At 43.7% G+C, this 13,525-nt stretch overlaps 1 protein-coding gene across 2 annotated transcripts; it reads right to left on the bottom strand.

Moving 5' to 3' along the window:
* Window positions 1-529: 529 nt before the first annotated feature.
* Window positions 530-12,461, bottom strand: LOC134357570 (cyclin-dependent kinases regulatory subunit 2). 2 transcript variants are annotated; one of them, XM_063069195.1, is made up of 3 exons: window positions 12,119-12,461; window positions 2,080-2,207; window positions 530-1,083 (listed from the first exon to the last, which is right to left on the bottom strand). In XM_063069195.1, exons 1-3 carry the CDS (start codon window positions 12,175-12,177, stop codon window positions 1,031-1,033), a joined length of 240 nt encoding a protein of 79 aa, XP_062925265.1. In that variant the 5' UTR covers window positions 12,178-12,461; the 3' UTR covers window positions 530-1,030. The 2 variants fall into 2 exon arrangements, with proteins under 2 accessions (XP_062925265.1, XP_062925264.1); XM_063069194.1 differs by lacking the exons at window positions 530-1,083; window positions 12,119-12,461 and adding an exon at window positions 11,648-12,112.
* Between the last annotated feature and the right edge of the window lie 1,064 nt (window positions 12,462-13,525).

Raw genomic sequence — 13,525 nt, 5'->3', positions numbered from 1 at the left:
CAGAAGTTAGAGAAATCAATGTTCATGCCATCAGATTGGAGGTTACCCAGATGGAAAAGGAGGTGTTGTTACTCCAACCTCAGTCTGGCTTTATTGTGGCTGTAGAGCAGGTCGTGGACAGATATAGCAGAACAAGAAATTGAATTGAAATACGTGGCCACTGGAGGGTCCTGGTCTTTTGCAGAGTGAAAGTTCATTTCAAAGTATCCCTCAGTCTACGTTGGGTCTCAATGTATAGGAAGCCGCACAGGAGCACTAGATAAAATAGATGATCCTTATAAGCATGCAAGTGAAGTGTTGCCTCACCTGGAAGGACTGTTTGAGGCTCTGAATGGTAGTGAGGGAGATGTTGGAGGGTGGGTGTAACATCTGTCACGCTTGCAGTTTATGTACCAGGTGGGAGATCAGTGTGAAAGGATGAGTGGACAAGGAAGTCATGTGACATGAATTCTGCTAAGTAATTTGAGTACATCGTCTAGTTGAGATTATGCCACCAAAAATCACATGACCTGGAATCATAACTATTTGGAAAAGTGCTCACAAAGCCCTGTAATCTACAACCAACTGGAAGGAAATTATAGACATAGTAAATTTAATCCAGCAAATAACATCCAAGTTCATTGAAAGTACAGTTACAATTACAAAAAATGCCCAAACCAGACCGAGTCAAATTCATGTACTTACTTAATTCCACCCGCCCCCGCAAAAAAGAACAACTTAAACCAATACATAAATTTTTTTTATTCACAACTGTATCAATCAAAAAGACAAAATGGAGTTTACAGGAAAAAGTTAACAGAAGGTACTATAATTTTTTTTGTTAGAGTGGAACCAACATCATTTTGACTCCTTGTACTTTTGTTTTTAAATATGTCTCACAGCAGTCTAAACCCGCTGCACCACAATGAGCTCTATTGCTGTTTAGAATACAGCTCATACACAGGTTTGAATGAATTTGTACAATTTTAATGTATTCACTGAATACTACAATATTTACATGAAGTCCCAGAAATTTCCAGAAATTGAAGATTTATTTTTCCTGGTCCTTAGGAAGAGGTCTTCGGAAAAGTAGAATGTGGGGTTCTGGAAATAAGAAGCAATGTGTTAATTTACAAGTATTGTTGCCTGCTTCCTAGTCCCCCAGTATAGAACATTAAACAATCAGGTCTAAAAAAACTTAACCAAGGGAAAAAGTTACTTCTGTACAGAATATTCTGTACCCAATATAAAATTATTTCCCCAATAGTACATTTGTTTCATTCCGACCCAACATATATTGCTTTTCAGTCCACTTAAAGTATGGTTTTAAAAAAGTGAGGAAAAATCTGATACATTGTAGAACAGCACTATCAACACATTTAATTTGACATGGAGAACAATTCGAGTACCTTTTTAACATAAAGGAAACATTCTTTGAACAGGCAAAAGGTCAATCAAGTTCTTTTCAAATTATGAAAAGCCTCCATCCAATGCCCCATTTCCATTACCACCATACAAACACCTTCCGCTCAAAAGTGAAATCATGTAAACTGATACAAGACTAAATTTTAAGAACTAGCTTCTTATCTGGGTTGAACCTTGCCTCTTCAGTTGCACATTTGTAAGAAAATAGCCTGGAGAATTCATCTGTGCAATTAATTATTTTGCACATGGGGCTTGTATTTAAGAAAACATTTGCCATGTTTGGATATTAAATATTCACAGAGTTAGAGCTAATACCTACAAACCAACTGTGGGCAACGTGGTTCTTTCTCCATTTTTGAAGAAGTCATGTTTTTCTCCCCCATTGTCATGACATTTCTTGTATATCCAAACAGACCCCAGGAATATGTGCCAGTTTCCAGAGCAGAAAAGTGAGGTAGTTGTTTAGTTAGTTTTTGACTTCTATTAAGTGTCATTAAGTCTTAAGAGATTTTACAATATACTTCACTCTGCTAGTGTTACGAACTTCAAAAGTAAAACACGAGACAAGAAATTAAATAGTGGACTGGAAGGTAAACAAAGTTCAATAGCAGACATTTAATTGCATGAACTTTGAGAAGTCTATACAAGTTCTTATTGGTTAAAAGAGGAGAATACCTGGTTCATGCATCATGTAATGGACCCAGCCCAGAGACTGCTGCACACCTAGTTTCCGCCATTCATCCTCAGACATAAGATGAGTCTTTGGTACTTGCTTTGCAAGTTCCTTGGGCAACATAACATGCCTGTCGTTGAATCAAAAAGGAAGTTCTGTAGTTATATAACCAAAATATGCCAGCACAATTACAGATTATCCCATTAATTGACAGTCATTTAGTAGCAATTGTTGGATTTGACTTAAACTTTGTCATTTTCTTTGTAGTTTATCAATTATCTGCTTGTATTTTAAGTAGCCTTTATATACACAGCAGTTTTATATGCCTCTAGTAGTTATAACCAAAGTATAATTCTGGAAGCTTCTTTGTTCGCAAATGAGTATTTTCTCATTATTTAATTTTATGGCAGTATTAAATAAGTGCTTTCTAATTGGCCTACAAGGAAGAGGTCATCTCTCTGACACAGTGGTATCAAGAAAACAACCTCTCCCCTCAATGTCACAAAAACAAAGGATTGTAATCCATAAAGAAGCTGGTTGTGGATTACAGAAGGAATGGAGATGGGCTAACCCCTATTGACATCAACGGATCTGGGGTTGAGAGGGTAAACAGCAGTTCCTCAGCATCCACATCACTGAGGACCTCGTGTGGTCTGTACACACCAGCTGTGTGGTTAAAAAGGCACAAACAGCACCTCTTTCGCCCCAGACAGTTGAAAAGTTGGTATGGGCCCCCAAATCCTAAGAACCTTCTACAGGGCACAATTGCAAGCATCCCGACTGGCTGCATCACTGCCTGTTATGGGAACTGTACCTCCCTTAATCGCAAGACTCTGCAGGGTGGTGCAGACAGCCCAATGCATCTATAGTTGTGAACTTCTCATGATTCAGGACATTTACAAGGACAGGTCTGTTAAAAAGGGTCCATAGGATCATTGGGGACCCAAGTCGTCCCAACCACAATCCATTCCAGCTGCTACCATCCAGGAAGCAGTACTGCAGCAGAAAAGCCAAGACCAACAGGCTCCAGGACAGCTTCTTCCACCAGGCCAGACTGATGAACTCACGCTGATTTGAGTGTACTCTATATTACACTGACTGTTCTATTATAAATTACTATGGTTGCACATTTAGATGGAAACATATCGTAAAGATTTTTACTCATGTGAGGATGTAAGAAATAAAGTCAATTCAATTATGGTAGTATTAAATAAGTGTTTTCCAAATGGTTGCCTCTTAACTACAGAATTTTCTTATCTTTGGATATAAAAGTAGCTGTTTTATGCTAGGCCCCATCTTCAGATACTCTTTTTCAGGCAACAGTGACCCCCCCCCCCACCCCTGTTCTGTTCTCTTTATTTTACAATCTACTCTCAATAAAACAACCATGAAGCGACAAGTTTTGTGCCTCGTTTCTAACTTCTGTAAGAACCTCAGATTTAGACACAAGAATCTGACACAACTAACATATTGCTTATGGTGAATACCCCCTAATACCAAATTCAGTCGTAACTTCCGAAAAGGTTGAAGATTATTTCAAGGAGAAAACTTGCATGGCCTGACTAATATTCCACTGAAAGTAGTGTTACAACTTATCAAATATAAGAATTGTCATTTTACAAAAAAGCCTACAAGTGTGATAATAAAATTTACTTGATTTGGGGTTTGAGTTAAGTGCATATTTATATCAAAATTCTGTGACATTGTCATATAGATAACTACCAAAAATGATTGACAACCAAGAAGCTGCTTTAAAAATTTCACAGAATGGAATGCATTAAAATCCACTATTTAAGGAAAGGTGGCCGTGCTGGGTGGGTGGGGTAAGAGAAGAGGATTTGTAACTATGATCAGGTATCGTACAGTTAGTAGAGAGAGAAAACAACTAGAATCCATTGCTAAAGTGGAAATAGGGCACTTAAACTTAAGAGTTATGATTTTGCCTAACTTTCAACTTATGAAAGGAAAACACTTTATACATCTGCCAAGCAACACACATCAAAGTTGCTGGTGAACGCAGCATCTCTAGGAAGAGGTACAGTTGACATTTCGGGCCAAGACCCTTTGTCAGGACTAACTGAAGGAAGAGTTATAAGAGATTTGAAAGGGGGAGGGGGAGATCCAAAATGATAGAAGAAGACAGGAGGGGGAGGGATGGAGCCAAGAGCTGGACAGGTGATTGGCAAAAGGGATATGAGAGGATCATGGGACAGGAGGCCCAGGGAGAAGGAAAAGGGGGAGAGGGGGCAACCCAGAGGATGGGCAAGGGGTATAGTCAGAGGGACAGAGGGAGAAAGAGAAAGAAAGTGTGTATATAAATAAATAATGGATGGGATACGAGGGGGAAGTGGGGCATTAGCAAAGTTAGAGAAGTCAATGTTCATGCCATCAGGTTGGAGGCTACCCAGACGGAATATAAGGTGTTGTTCCTCCAACCTGAGTGTGGCTTCATCTTTACAGTAGAGGAGGCCATGGATAGACATATCAGAACGGGAATGGGATGTGGAATTAAAATGTGTGGCCACTGGGAGATTCTGCTTTCTCTGGCGGGCAGAGTGTAGGTGTTCAGCAAAGCGGTCTCCCAGTCTGCGTCAGGTCTCGCCAATATATAGAAGGCCACATCGGGAGCACCGGACACAGTATATCACCCCAGCCGACTCACAGGTGAAGTGTCACCTCACCTGGAAGGACTGTTTGGGGCCCTGAATGGTGGTAAGGGAGGAAGTGTAAGGGCATGTGTAGCACTTGTTCCGCTTACATGGATAAGTGCCAGGAGGGAGATCAGTGGGGAGGGATGGGGGGGGGGTACGAATGGACAAGGGAGTCGCGTAGGGAGCGATCCCTGCAGAAAGCAGGGGTGGGGGAGGGAAAGATGTGCTTAGTGGTGGGATCCCGTTGGAGGTAGCGGAAGTTATGGAGAATAATATGTTGGACCTGGAGGCTAGTGGGGTGGTAAGTGAGGACCAGGGGAACCCTATTCCTAGTGGGGTGACAGGAGGATGGAGTGAGAGCAGATGTGCGTGAAATGGGGGAGATGCGTTTGAGAGCAGAGTTGATGGTGGAGGAAGGGAAGCCCCTCTCTTTTAAAAAAAAAGGACATCTCCCTTATCCTGGAATGGAAAGCCTCATCCTGAGAGCAGATGCAGCAGGGACAGAGGAATTGCGAGAAGGGGATGGCATTTTTGCAAGAGACAGGGTGAGAAGAGGAATAGTCCAGATAGCTGTGGGAGTCAGTAGGCTTATAGTAGACATCAGTAGATAAGTTGTCTCCAGAGACAGACAAAGATCTAGAAAGGGGAGGTAGGTGTCGGAAATGGACCAGGTAAACTTGAGGGCAGGGTGAAAGTTGGAGGCAAAATTAATGAAGTCAACGAGCTCAGCATGCGTGCAGGAAGCAGCACCAATGCAGTTGTCGATGTAGGGAAGGAAAAGTGGGGGACAGATACCAGAATAGGTTTGGAACATAGATTGTTCCACAAAGCCAACAAAAAGACAGGCATAGCTAGGACCCATACAGGTGCCCATAGCAACACCTCTAGTTTGGAGGAAGTAGGAGGAGCCAAAGGAGAAATTACTAAGAGTAAGGACTAATTCCGCTAGATGGAGTAGAGTGGTGGTAGAGGGGAACTGATTAGGTCTGGAACCCAAAAAGAAGCAGAGCTTTGAGACCTTCCTGATGGGAGATGGAAGTATATAGGGACTGGACATCCATGGTAAAAATAAAGCGGTGGGGGCCAGGGAACTTAAAATCATCGAAAAGTTTCAGAGCGTGAGAAGTGTCACGAACATAAGTAGGAAGGGATTGAACAACGGGGGGATAAAACTATGTCGAGGTATGCAGAAACGAGTTCGGTGAGGCAGGAGCAAGCTGAGACAATAGGTCTGCCAGGACAGGCAGGTTTGTGGATCTTGGGTAGGAGGTAGAAACGGGAAGTACGAGGTGTGGGAACTATAAGGTTGGTAGCAGTGGATGGGAGATCCCCCGAGCGGATAAAGTCGGTGATGGTGTGGGAGACAATGGCCTGGTGCTCCTTGGTGGGATCACGATCAAGGGGTAAATAAGAAGAGGTGTCCGCGAGTTGTCGCTGTGCCTCGGCAAGGTAGAGGTCAGTACGCCAGACTACAATGGCACCCCCCTTATCGGCGGGTTTAATAGTAAGGTTAGGATTAGTGCGGAGGGAGTGGAGAGCAGAGCGTTCGGAAGGAGTAAGGTTGGAATGGGAACAAGGTGTGGTGAAGTCGAGACAGTTGATGTCCCATTGGCAGTTAGCAATAAAGAGATCCAGAGCAGGCAGAAGACCAGTGCGGGGTGTCCATGAAGAGGAGGAGGGTTGAAGACGGGAGAAGGGGTCCTTGCTGAAGAAGCAGGCTCGGAGACGGCGGAAGAAGAGTTCCACATCATGGCCAATGCAGAACTCGCTGAGGTGTGGGCAAAGGGGGACAAAGGTGAAGCCCTTATTGAGGACAGAGCGTTCTGCCTCACAGGGGATGGTAAAGACCCGGCATGGATGAGAGCTGGGATCAGAGGCAGGGGGGGGGAGAGAGAGAAGGCTGGGGGTGTCAGTGGAGAGGGGAGGGTTGGGGTGAGAGGAAGATGGAGCCTCTGAGGGTGCAGGAGTTGACGGTGGGATCTGAGGGAGACGGGATTGCAGAGTGGTGGTGGGGGAAGGGGAAACGGGAGTCACAATGGCAGCAGATGAAGACCCAGCCTGGAGTTCAAGGCTGGAGTCGCAGTTGGTGGTTGTGCAATTGCTTTGAAGGTGTCCATGGTCGTTGCTGGAGTCCGGGGTTTGAATATGCCCTGAGGCGTTGGAACCGGCGAGATCAATGGCAGCGGCCGCAATGTGAAGTTCATGCCTGCTAGCGTCAGGGCCAGCAGGCTCTGGGGTCTGCAGATGCAAGATCTTGCAATCTTTGCCTAACATGACAAAGTCAAAAAAAAAAAACGGCGATTGCAGGCATGGATCCGACGGAGGATGAAATAACGGGTAGGACCATTACAGACGGCGAAGAAAGTGTCCCGAAGGAGTGGAAAGGTCTGGGATAGGGACACCAAATACCTCCTCATGGCAGAGAGAGTCACCTTCAGAGCTTGACAGAAGCGATGAGAGGCAGAGTCAATAAAATGTGCGTACCTGGGATCCTCAGAAGGTCCAAATTGAGAGGCTTGAAAACGAATCCTAAAGCCAACTGGAGTAAGTTGGCAACGGAGGCATGTTCCAAGATATATGGCTGTGATAGCGAGTCTGAGTCAAAATGTGGTCGAAAAGTTGAAGAGCCGAAGAAATTACAAATGGGGAGCAGTGAGAGATGGTTTCACTGAACTCCCGAAGAGAAGATTTAAACTTCTTCAATGTAGGCATCACGAAAGAGGCTTCGCAGTAGTGGATTTAAAAACGTAAACAAGAGGAATTCTGTAGATGCTGGAAATTCAAGCAACACACAAAGTTTGCCAGCAACTTTGATGTGTGTGGCTTGAATTTCCAGCATCTGCAGAATACACCTGCCAGATCCTTTCAGCAGTTGTGATTCACAGGACAAGGAAGAACTAGTAGATATGGGATATCTGAACTTTGTGCTTTGATCCAAAATAGGTCTTAGCTAACTTGGGTTAATAATCCCTTGTGGCAAACATGGGACCTTAAGGTTGTCATAACCAGGGTGGGGTAGTGGGTTAAGCTTCCACTACCTATTAAATGTTCCCAATGGCGTGTCTCAAATAGCATCTGAAAACCAAATCCAGCTCCTGGCCTTCATGTATGGCTTAGCTACCAAACCCAACAGAACAGTTTCTACTGAAGAAGGGGCAAACACAGGTTACTGGCGCCTTGAACCAGTTGATTTGGGCAGATGGAGTTCGTCAGCTGTACCATTTAAAAGGAAAACTCTGGATTCCAACATCCACTGCCTTGCAGTTATATCCACTCATGAGGAAGGCTTCAAGAGTAAACCCAGTGAAGAAATCAGTAGCTGTACTCTCCAAGGCAGTCCAACATTGAGTTCAAGACTGGCTGGCAAGTCCTACAATCACCACCTGGTGCCAAACAGTATTGGTCCCTGCCATTCCTTTACATTCATCAGGTGCAAGGAGAGGGGGAGCCTGCCCTCCATACTGTAATGCCCTGGTTTGCATATGACAGCTAGGATGCAACATTCATGGTTGACCCTGACTGACAAAGGGCCTCAAAGGACAGAAATATAAAAAATATTATGGATTGTTCATGAATATAGAAAATATGAATAGGTCATCTTCAAGTTGGCTGGTGAATGCCACAAGGATAAGTGCTCAGCTGTCTGCTATTTACAAACACATGACCAATGATAGGAATGATGGGACCATGGTTTGCTGTTGATACAAAGTTTGGACTTTTGAGTAGAATGCAGAGAGACTTCAAGAGGGCAAATACAAGTTGTTAATGGACAAGGACATGGCAGATTCAATACAAATGGAAAAAGGGGAAGTCTGCTCATTAGGTTATTCTCCCCACCCCTCACTGAAGGAGAGAGATCGAAATCTTGCGTGTCAATAGACCTAGGTGTCCTTGTGTAACAAAGTTATGCCCCAGCACGTTAATTAAATTCGACCCTAATAAGACTGCACTTATAAAGGGTCTGGTCTCCCTGCACAAGGGTTATATTAATGACAGGAGGACATAAATGTAAAAACTAGGTGTAGGAAAACAAAACAATGATCATTCCTCTGCTTCCATAGATGCTGCTTGATACAATGAATTCTTCCCATAGTTTGCTTTTTGGCCCCGATCAAACCTGCTCCACATTAAATTAGATCATTGTTAATCTGATTTTAACCTCATGTCTAAAATTCTAACTCATCCTCAGTAATCCTTTACCCCCTTACCCATTAATAATTTATTAAAAATATTCAAAGACTCTGCTCCCACCAAAGACGCCTGATTTCCTTCCAGAGGGGGGAAAAGAAAAAATGAACCTCATCTGCCATAAATAGCAATACATAGTGACCTCAAGTTCTCAGTTCTCCATTCATTCACAGCTGCTCAGAGGTCATTCTTCTAATGGATGAAATAATTACAGGAATAGAAGATTAGAAGAATAAAGGGGCCATTGTTCTAATCTTCTAGTCCAATGGATAGAAATCCAATTTTTCCTCCCATACAGCCTACCTATTCCAGGTATTTGTTTCATAGACCTTCATGGAACTTTCAATTTACTAATACCATGCTTTAAGTATGAAGACCAATACACCACACGTAGCATCCTCTATAACTGAAGAACACCTCTAAATTATCCTACCAAAAAACTTAACATTCTGTTAGCTTGCCCAATTACTTGCACCCTAAATTACATTCCAGAACTTAGTTACCCACCCTCTCTTCAATCTTGAGCCAAACTCTTAGCACTTAGGCTGAAATGAAACAACAGAAAACATTGGAAGTATCTAGCAGATCAAGTAGCATCTGAAGAGAGCAGAAATTTTATCAAGAACAGTAGCACAACTTTAAGTAGAGATCCATATGACCAATTCAACTGAATTTTTTCCCCGAGTTGGCTTATTGTTTAGTGGCATTAGCATGATTGGTGTGATCTGTGAACTTCATTGTTGCCTTTGACAAGCTCTCTTATTGGAAAAAGGAACAAAGGCAAGAGCCCATTTGGATCCAGGGAAATTTGGAAAATTGATTTTTTAAAAAAAATTACCTGTGTTGGAAAGCAGAGCTCAGTGAAAAAGAAGTTTTTGAAGCCTCCGACATGCCCACTGGGATAGCTACTGAGATCCTTGCTACTGGTTTATAGCTTAAGGTGATAAAGATGCTTGCAAGGAGGGAAATGAACTACGTGACATTCCAAGGTTCTTCTGTTCATTGCCCAATAAAGGCTACAGTAGTACCTCTATTGGATAATGCAACCTATCAGATACATGGTTTTATTGGTTCAGAAACAAAACATGAGGAGATTAAAGGCACAACTGTATGACACCAGCTGGAATAATGTGCAATTCCAGTCATCACACTGTATGATGTGAATACATGAGAGAGGGTGCACAAAGATGCTGCCCCCAGGGGTGTTTCAATTATAACAAGACAAAATTCAGATGGGTCTATTTTCTTTCTATCATAGATGGGGATGGATGCCCTGACTGAGGCACACATAATGAGGGGGATAGATAGTACAGATTTTTTTAAAATTAGTATCATTAAGCCCCCATCTCCTGATCTCCAAAAACAAAATTATCTGAGCACCATTAGCAAATCTAGTCTCAGAGGATCTGTCCTGAGACCAGCACACAAGTGTCACCACAAAGGAGGTACAACAATGCCTCTACTTTCGTATAAGCTCACATAGATTTGTTATGTCACCAAAAACTTTAACCAACTTCCATATACAGTTGAGTGTCCAAACTGGTTGCATCATGGTCTGTGGTATGGAAACACCAATGCCAGGAATAGAAAAAGCTACAGAAACTGGAGGATACAGCCCAGTGCATTACAAGCATAGGCCTCCCCACCACTGAGTAAATTTACATGGCACGCTGCCACAAAAAGTGCAGTACCCAAAGGTCCCCTCCCCCCACCATCCAGACAGTGTTTGCCAACAGGTAGGAGGAACAGTTGCCTTAGTTCCTACACCACAAGGTTGAACAAGTTATTGTCCTACAATAGAAATATGGAGGAGTGTGTAGGAGGGAAGGATTAGCTCGATCTTGGAGTAGATTAAAAGGTCAGCACAACATTGTGGGCTGAAGGCCCAGTACAGGGCCCTATCAGATTCCTGAACTAGCATGCATAACTTCATTCACCACTACACTCTACTATCTCTTTAAAAATAATGAGAATAAGAATTCAAATCTGCAGTTTGTCTTCTGCACACTGGAGTTTGTATGTTCTCCGTGATCACGTTGGTTTCCTTCAGCGCTTCAGTTTCCTCCCACAGTCCAAAGACCTACCTGCCAGTTGGTAGGTTAATTGGTCATGGTAAATTGTCCCATGATTAGACTAAGATTAATTCTGGGTATTGTTAGGCAGCGTGGCTTGAAAGGCCTAATCCACACTGTATCTCAATAAATAAAACATTTTGATAATAAGTTTACTTTGAACCCCACTGCTTTTCCGTACTTCAAAAGCATAATATTGATGTGATTACGTCACATGTTAAGCAATACCCACCAGACAACGTTTATTACGGTACAAACTGCAACTTAATTAACTCTTCTGATGAACGGGAAAAACTGCAGATGGAAATACCCAAACAGGTTCATCGGCTTTCACAGAATGCGACAGATTTAATGTTTCACGTCAAAGGCCCATCGTCAGAACATGCCGTTCATTGATTATCATCCAGAAGATGCTTTTGCAATTTATTTGATGCCCAAAATAGTGAATTTTATCAACAAGAAATACACAGGCCAAGTATTGTAGGCGCCGAAATAGAGAAGGGTGAACATAATTGTGCAGCGCCTATAGAGAAAGCAATTAATTGGTCAGTTCGATGTCCACCAGAACATACTTCAAGAATGGAAAAAAAAGCAGAAATCTGCCAAATTCCAACTCATTATTAAGAATCAGCAGCACCCAACCAGTGGCCGTTGAGCACCTTTCCTCAATGCCGGTCTTTCGCCACGAACAATCCAATCCCTCTCCACCGCACCGCTAACGGCTGGGCTGGCCAGGCCAGTAAAACAGGACGGAATGCAGCCATTGCCAGAGGCTGTACGCAGCTCCCGGCCCGTAGGGAGCTGCGCCGGGGAACGGTCGGAAAGGGAGGTCACCGGTAAGATGGCGGCGGGTCCGTTAACCGCGCCCTCTCCGCGCCTGACGTCACACACCAGAAGCAAACGGCTCGCGGTGATTATGAAACAATTCGCCCAGCGATCCGACCCTTTACTCCACAGAGCCCAGCCGTAACGCTGTTCACAAGCCCCAAAACCTGGGTTACCATCTCTGATCATTAGAGAGAAACATGTATACAAACGTCAGCACAACCAGTGTTTACCTTCCGCCCATTCACTGCAGGGGTAGCACTTAGAAACTATTGCGCATCACTTGAGGCGACATAACTACTTACCTGTACTCGTACTGGTCGTCATAATACTTATCAGAGTAGTAAATTTGTTTGTTCGACATGTCTACCTGCTCAGTGTGGGCTAAGCAACTCTAAAGCAGTGACAACACGACTCCGAATAACCGTCACAAGTTCCAACTACAGAGCTCCACGAGGCGATTTGAATCGGACCGGCACTCGCCCATTGGACTGTTCGGAAGATCATGTGACCGCAGCGGGCGGGCGCGCGGCTGGGGTCCAACCCAGGCCCTGGGAACGAGCACGCAGCGCGAGCCTGGTGACGCTGGTCCCGGAGCGAGTCCGGCGTAAAATGAGCGGGCGTATAGCCCTCCTATTTTAACCATGTGTTCGAGCCCAATAAAAGGCAAGCAAAACATAAACCAGACCCTTTTCATTCCCACTATTACATTTTTTTTGAAATCGTGTTGCATTTTCTTTCCTCACCAAAGCTACACAGAATATTAATTTTCAATATTATTTACTTAATCCAGACATCCCACCCTGCAAAAACTCATTTCAGGGAGGTAGCACCACCGCCCCTACTACTTGTACTGTGATGTGACAATAGCTGCTGTCTTGTTGATGAGCAGGCATAGTTTGTTTTGCTATTTCTGAATCAGGAAACATTTTCCCAATTAGCTTGCCTGTGAGCTTACACCCCTGGAATGGCAGGTTGTACTCAAAGATGAAAGATGTGAAGTACACCTCAGCTCTAGTGACCTTCTCTGTCAGACTTTGGTGTTCTGCTGAAAAGAACTGCGAAATGCTTGAGCAGCCTTCCCTGCGCTTAGCCTCCCTAATACGTAAATGATAGGATACTTGGAAGTGTGGAGGAGCAGAGGGATCTGGGGGTACATGTCCACAGATCCCTGAAAGTTGCCTCACAGGTAGATAAGGTAGTTAAGAAAGCTTATGGAGTGTTAGCTTTCATAAGTTGAGGGATAGAGTTTAAGAGTCGTGATGTAATGATGCAGCTCTATAAAACTCTGGTTAGGCCACACTTGGAGTACTGTGTCCAGTTCTGGTCACCTCACTATAGGAAGGATGTGGAAGCATTGGAAAGGGTACAGAGGAGATTTACCAGGATGCTGGCTGGTTTAGAGAGTATGCATTATGATCAGAGATTAAGGGAGCTAGGGCTTTACTCTTTGGAGAGAAGGAGGATGAGAGGAGACATGATAGAGGTGTACAATATATTAAGAGGAATAGATAGAGTGGACAGCCAGCACCTCTTCCCCAGGGCATCACTGCTCGATACAAGAGGACATGGCTTTAAGGTAAGGGGTGGGAAGTTCAAGGGGGACATTAGAGGAAGGTTTTTTACTCAGAGTGTTTGGTGCGTGGAATGCACTGCCTGAGTCAATGGTGGAGGCAGATACACTAGTGAAATTTAAGAGACTACTGGACAGG

Source organism: Mobula hypostoma, chromosome 16, assembly GCF_963921235.1.
Source record: "Mobula hypostoma chromosome 16, sMobHyp1.1, whole genome shotgun sequence".
NCBI classification, from domain to species: Eukaryota; Metazoa; Chordata; class Chondrichthyes; order Myliobatiformes; family Myliobatidae; genus Mobula; species Mobula hypostoma.
Note: the sequence above shows the minus strand (reverse complement) of the source record. Positions and strands in the feature narration are given on the sequence as shown.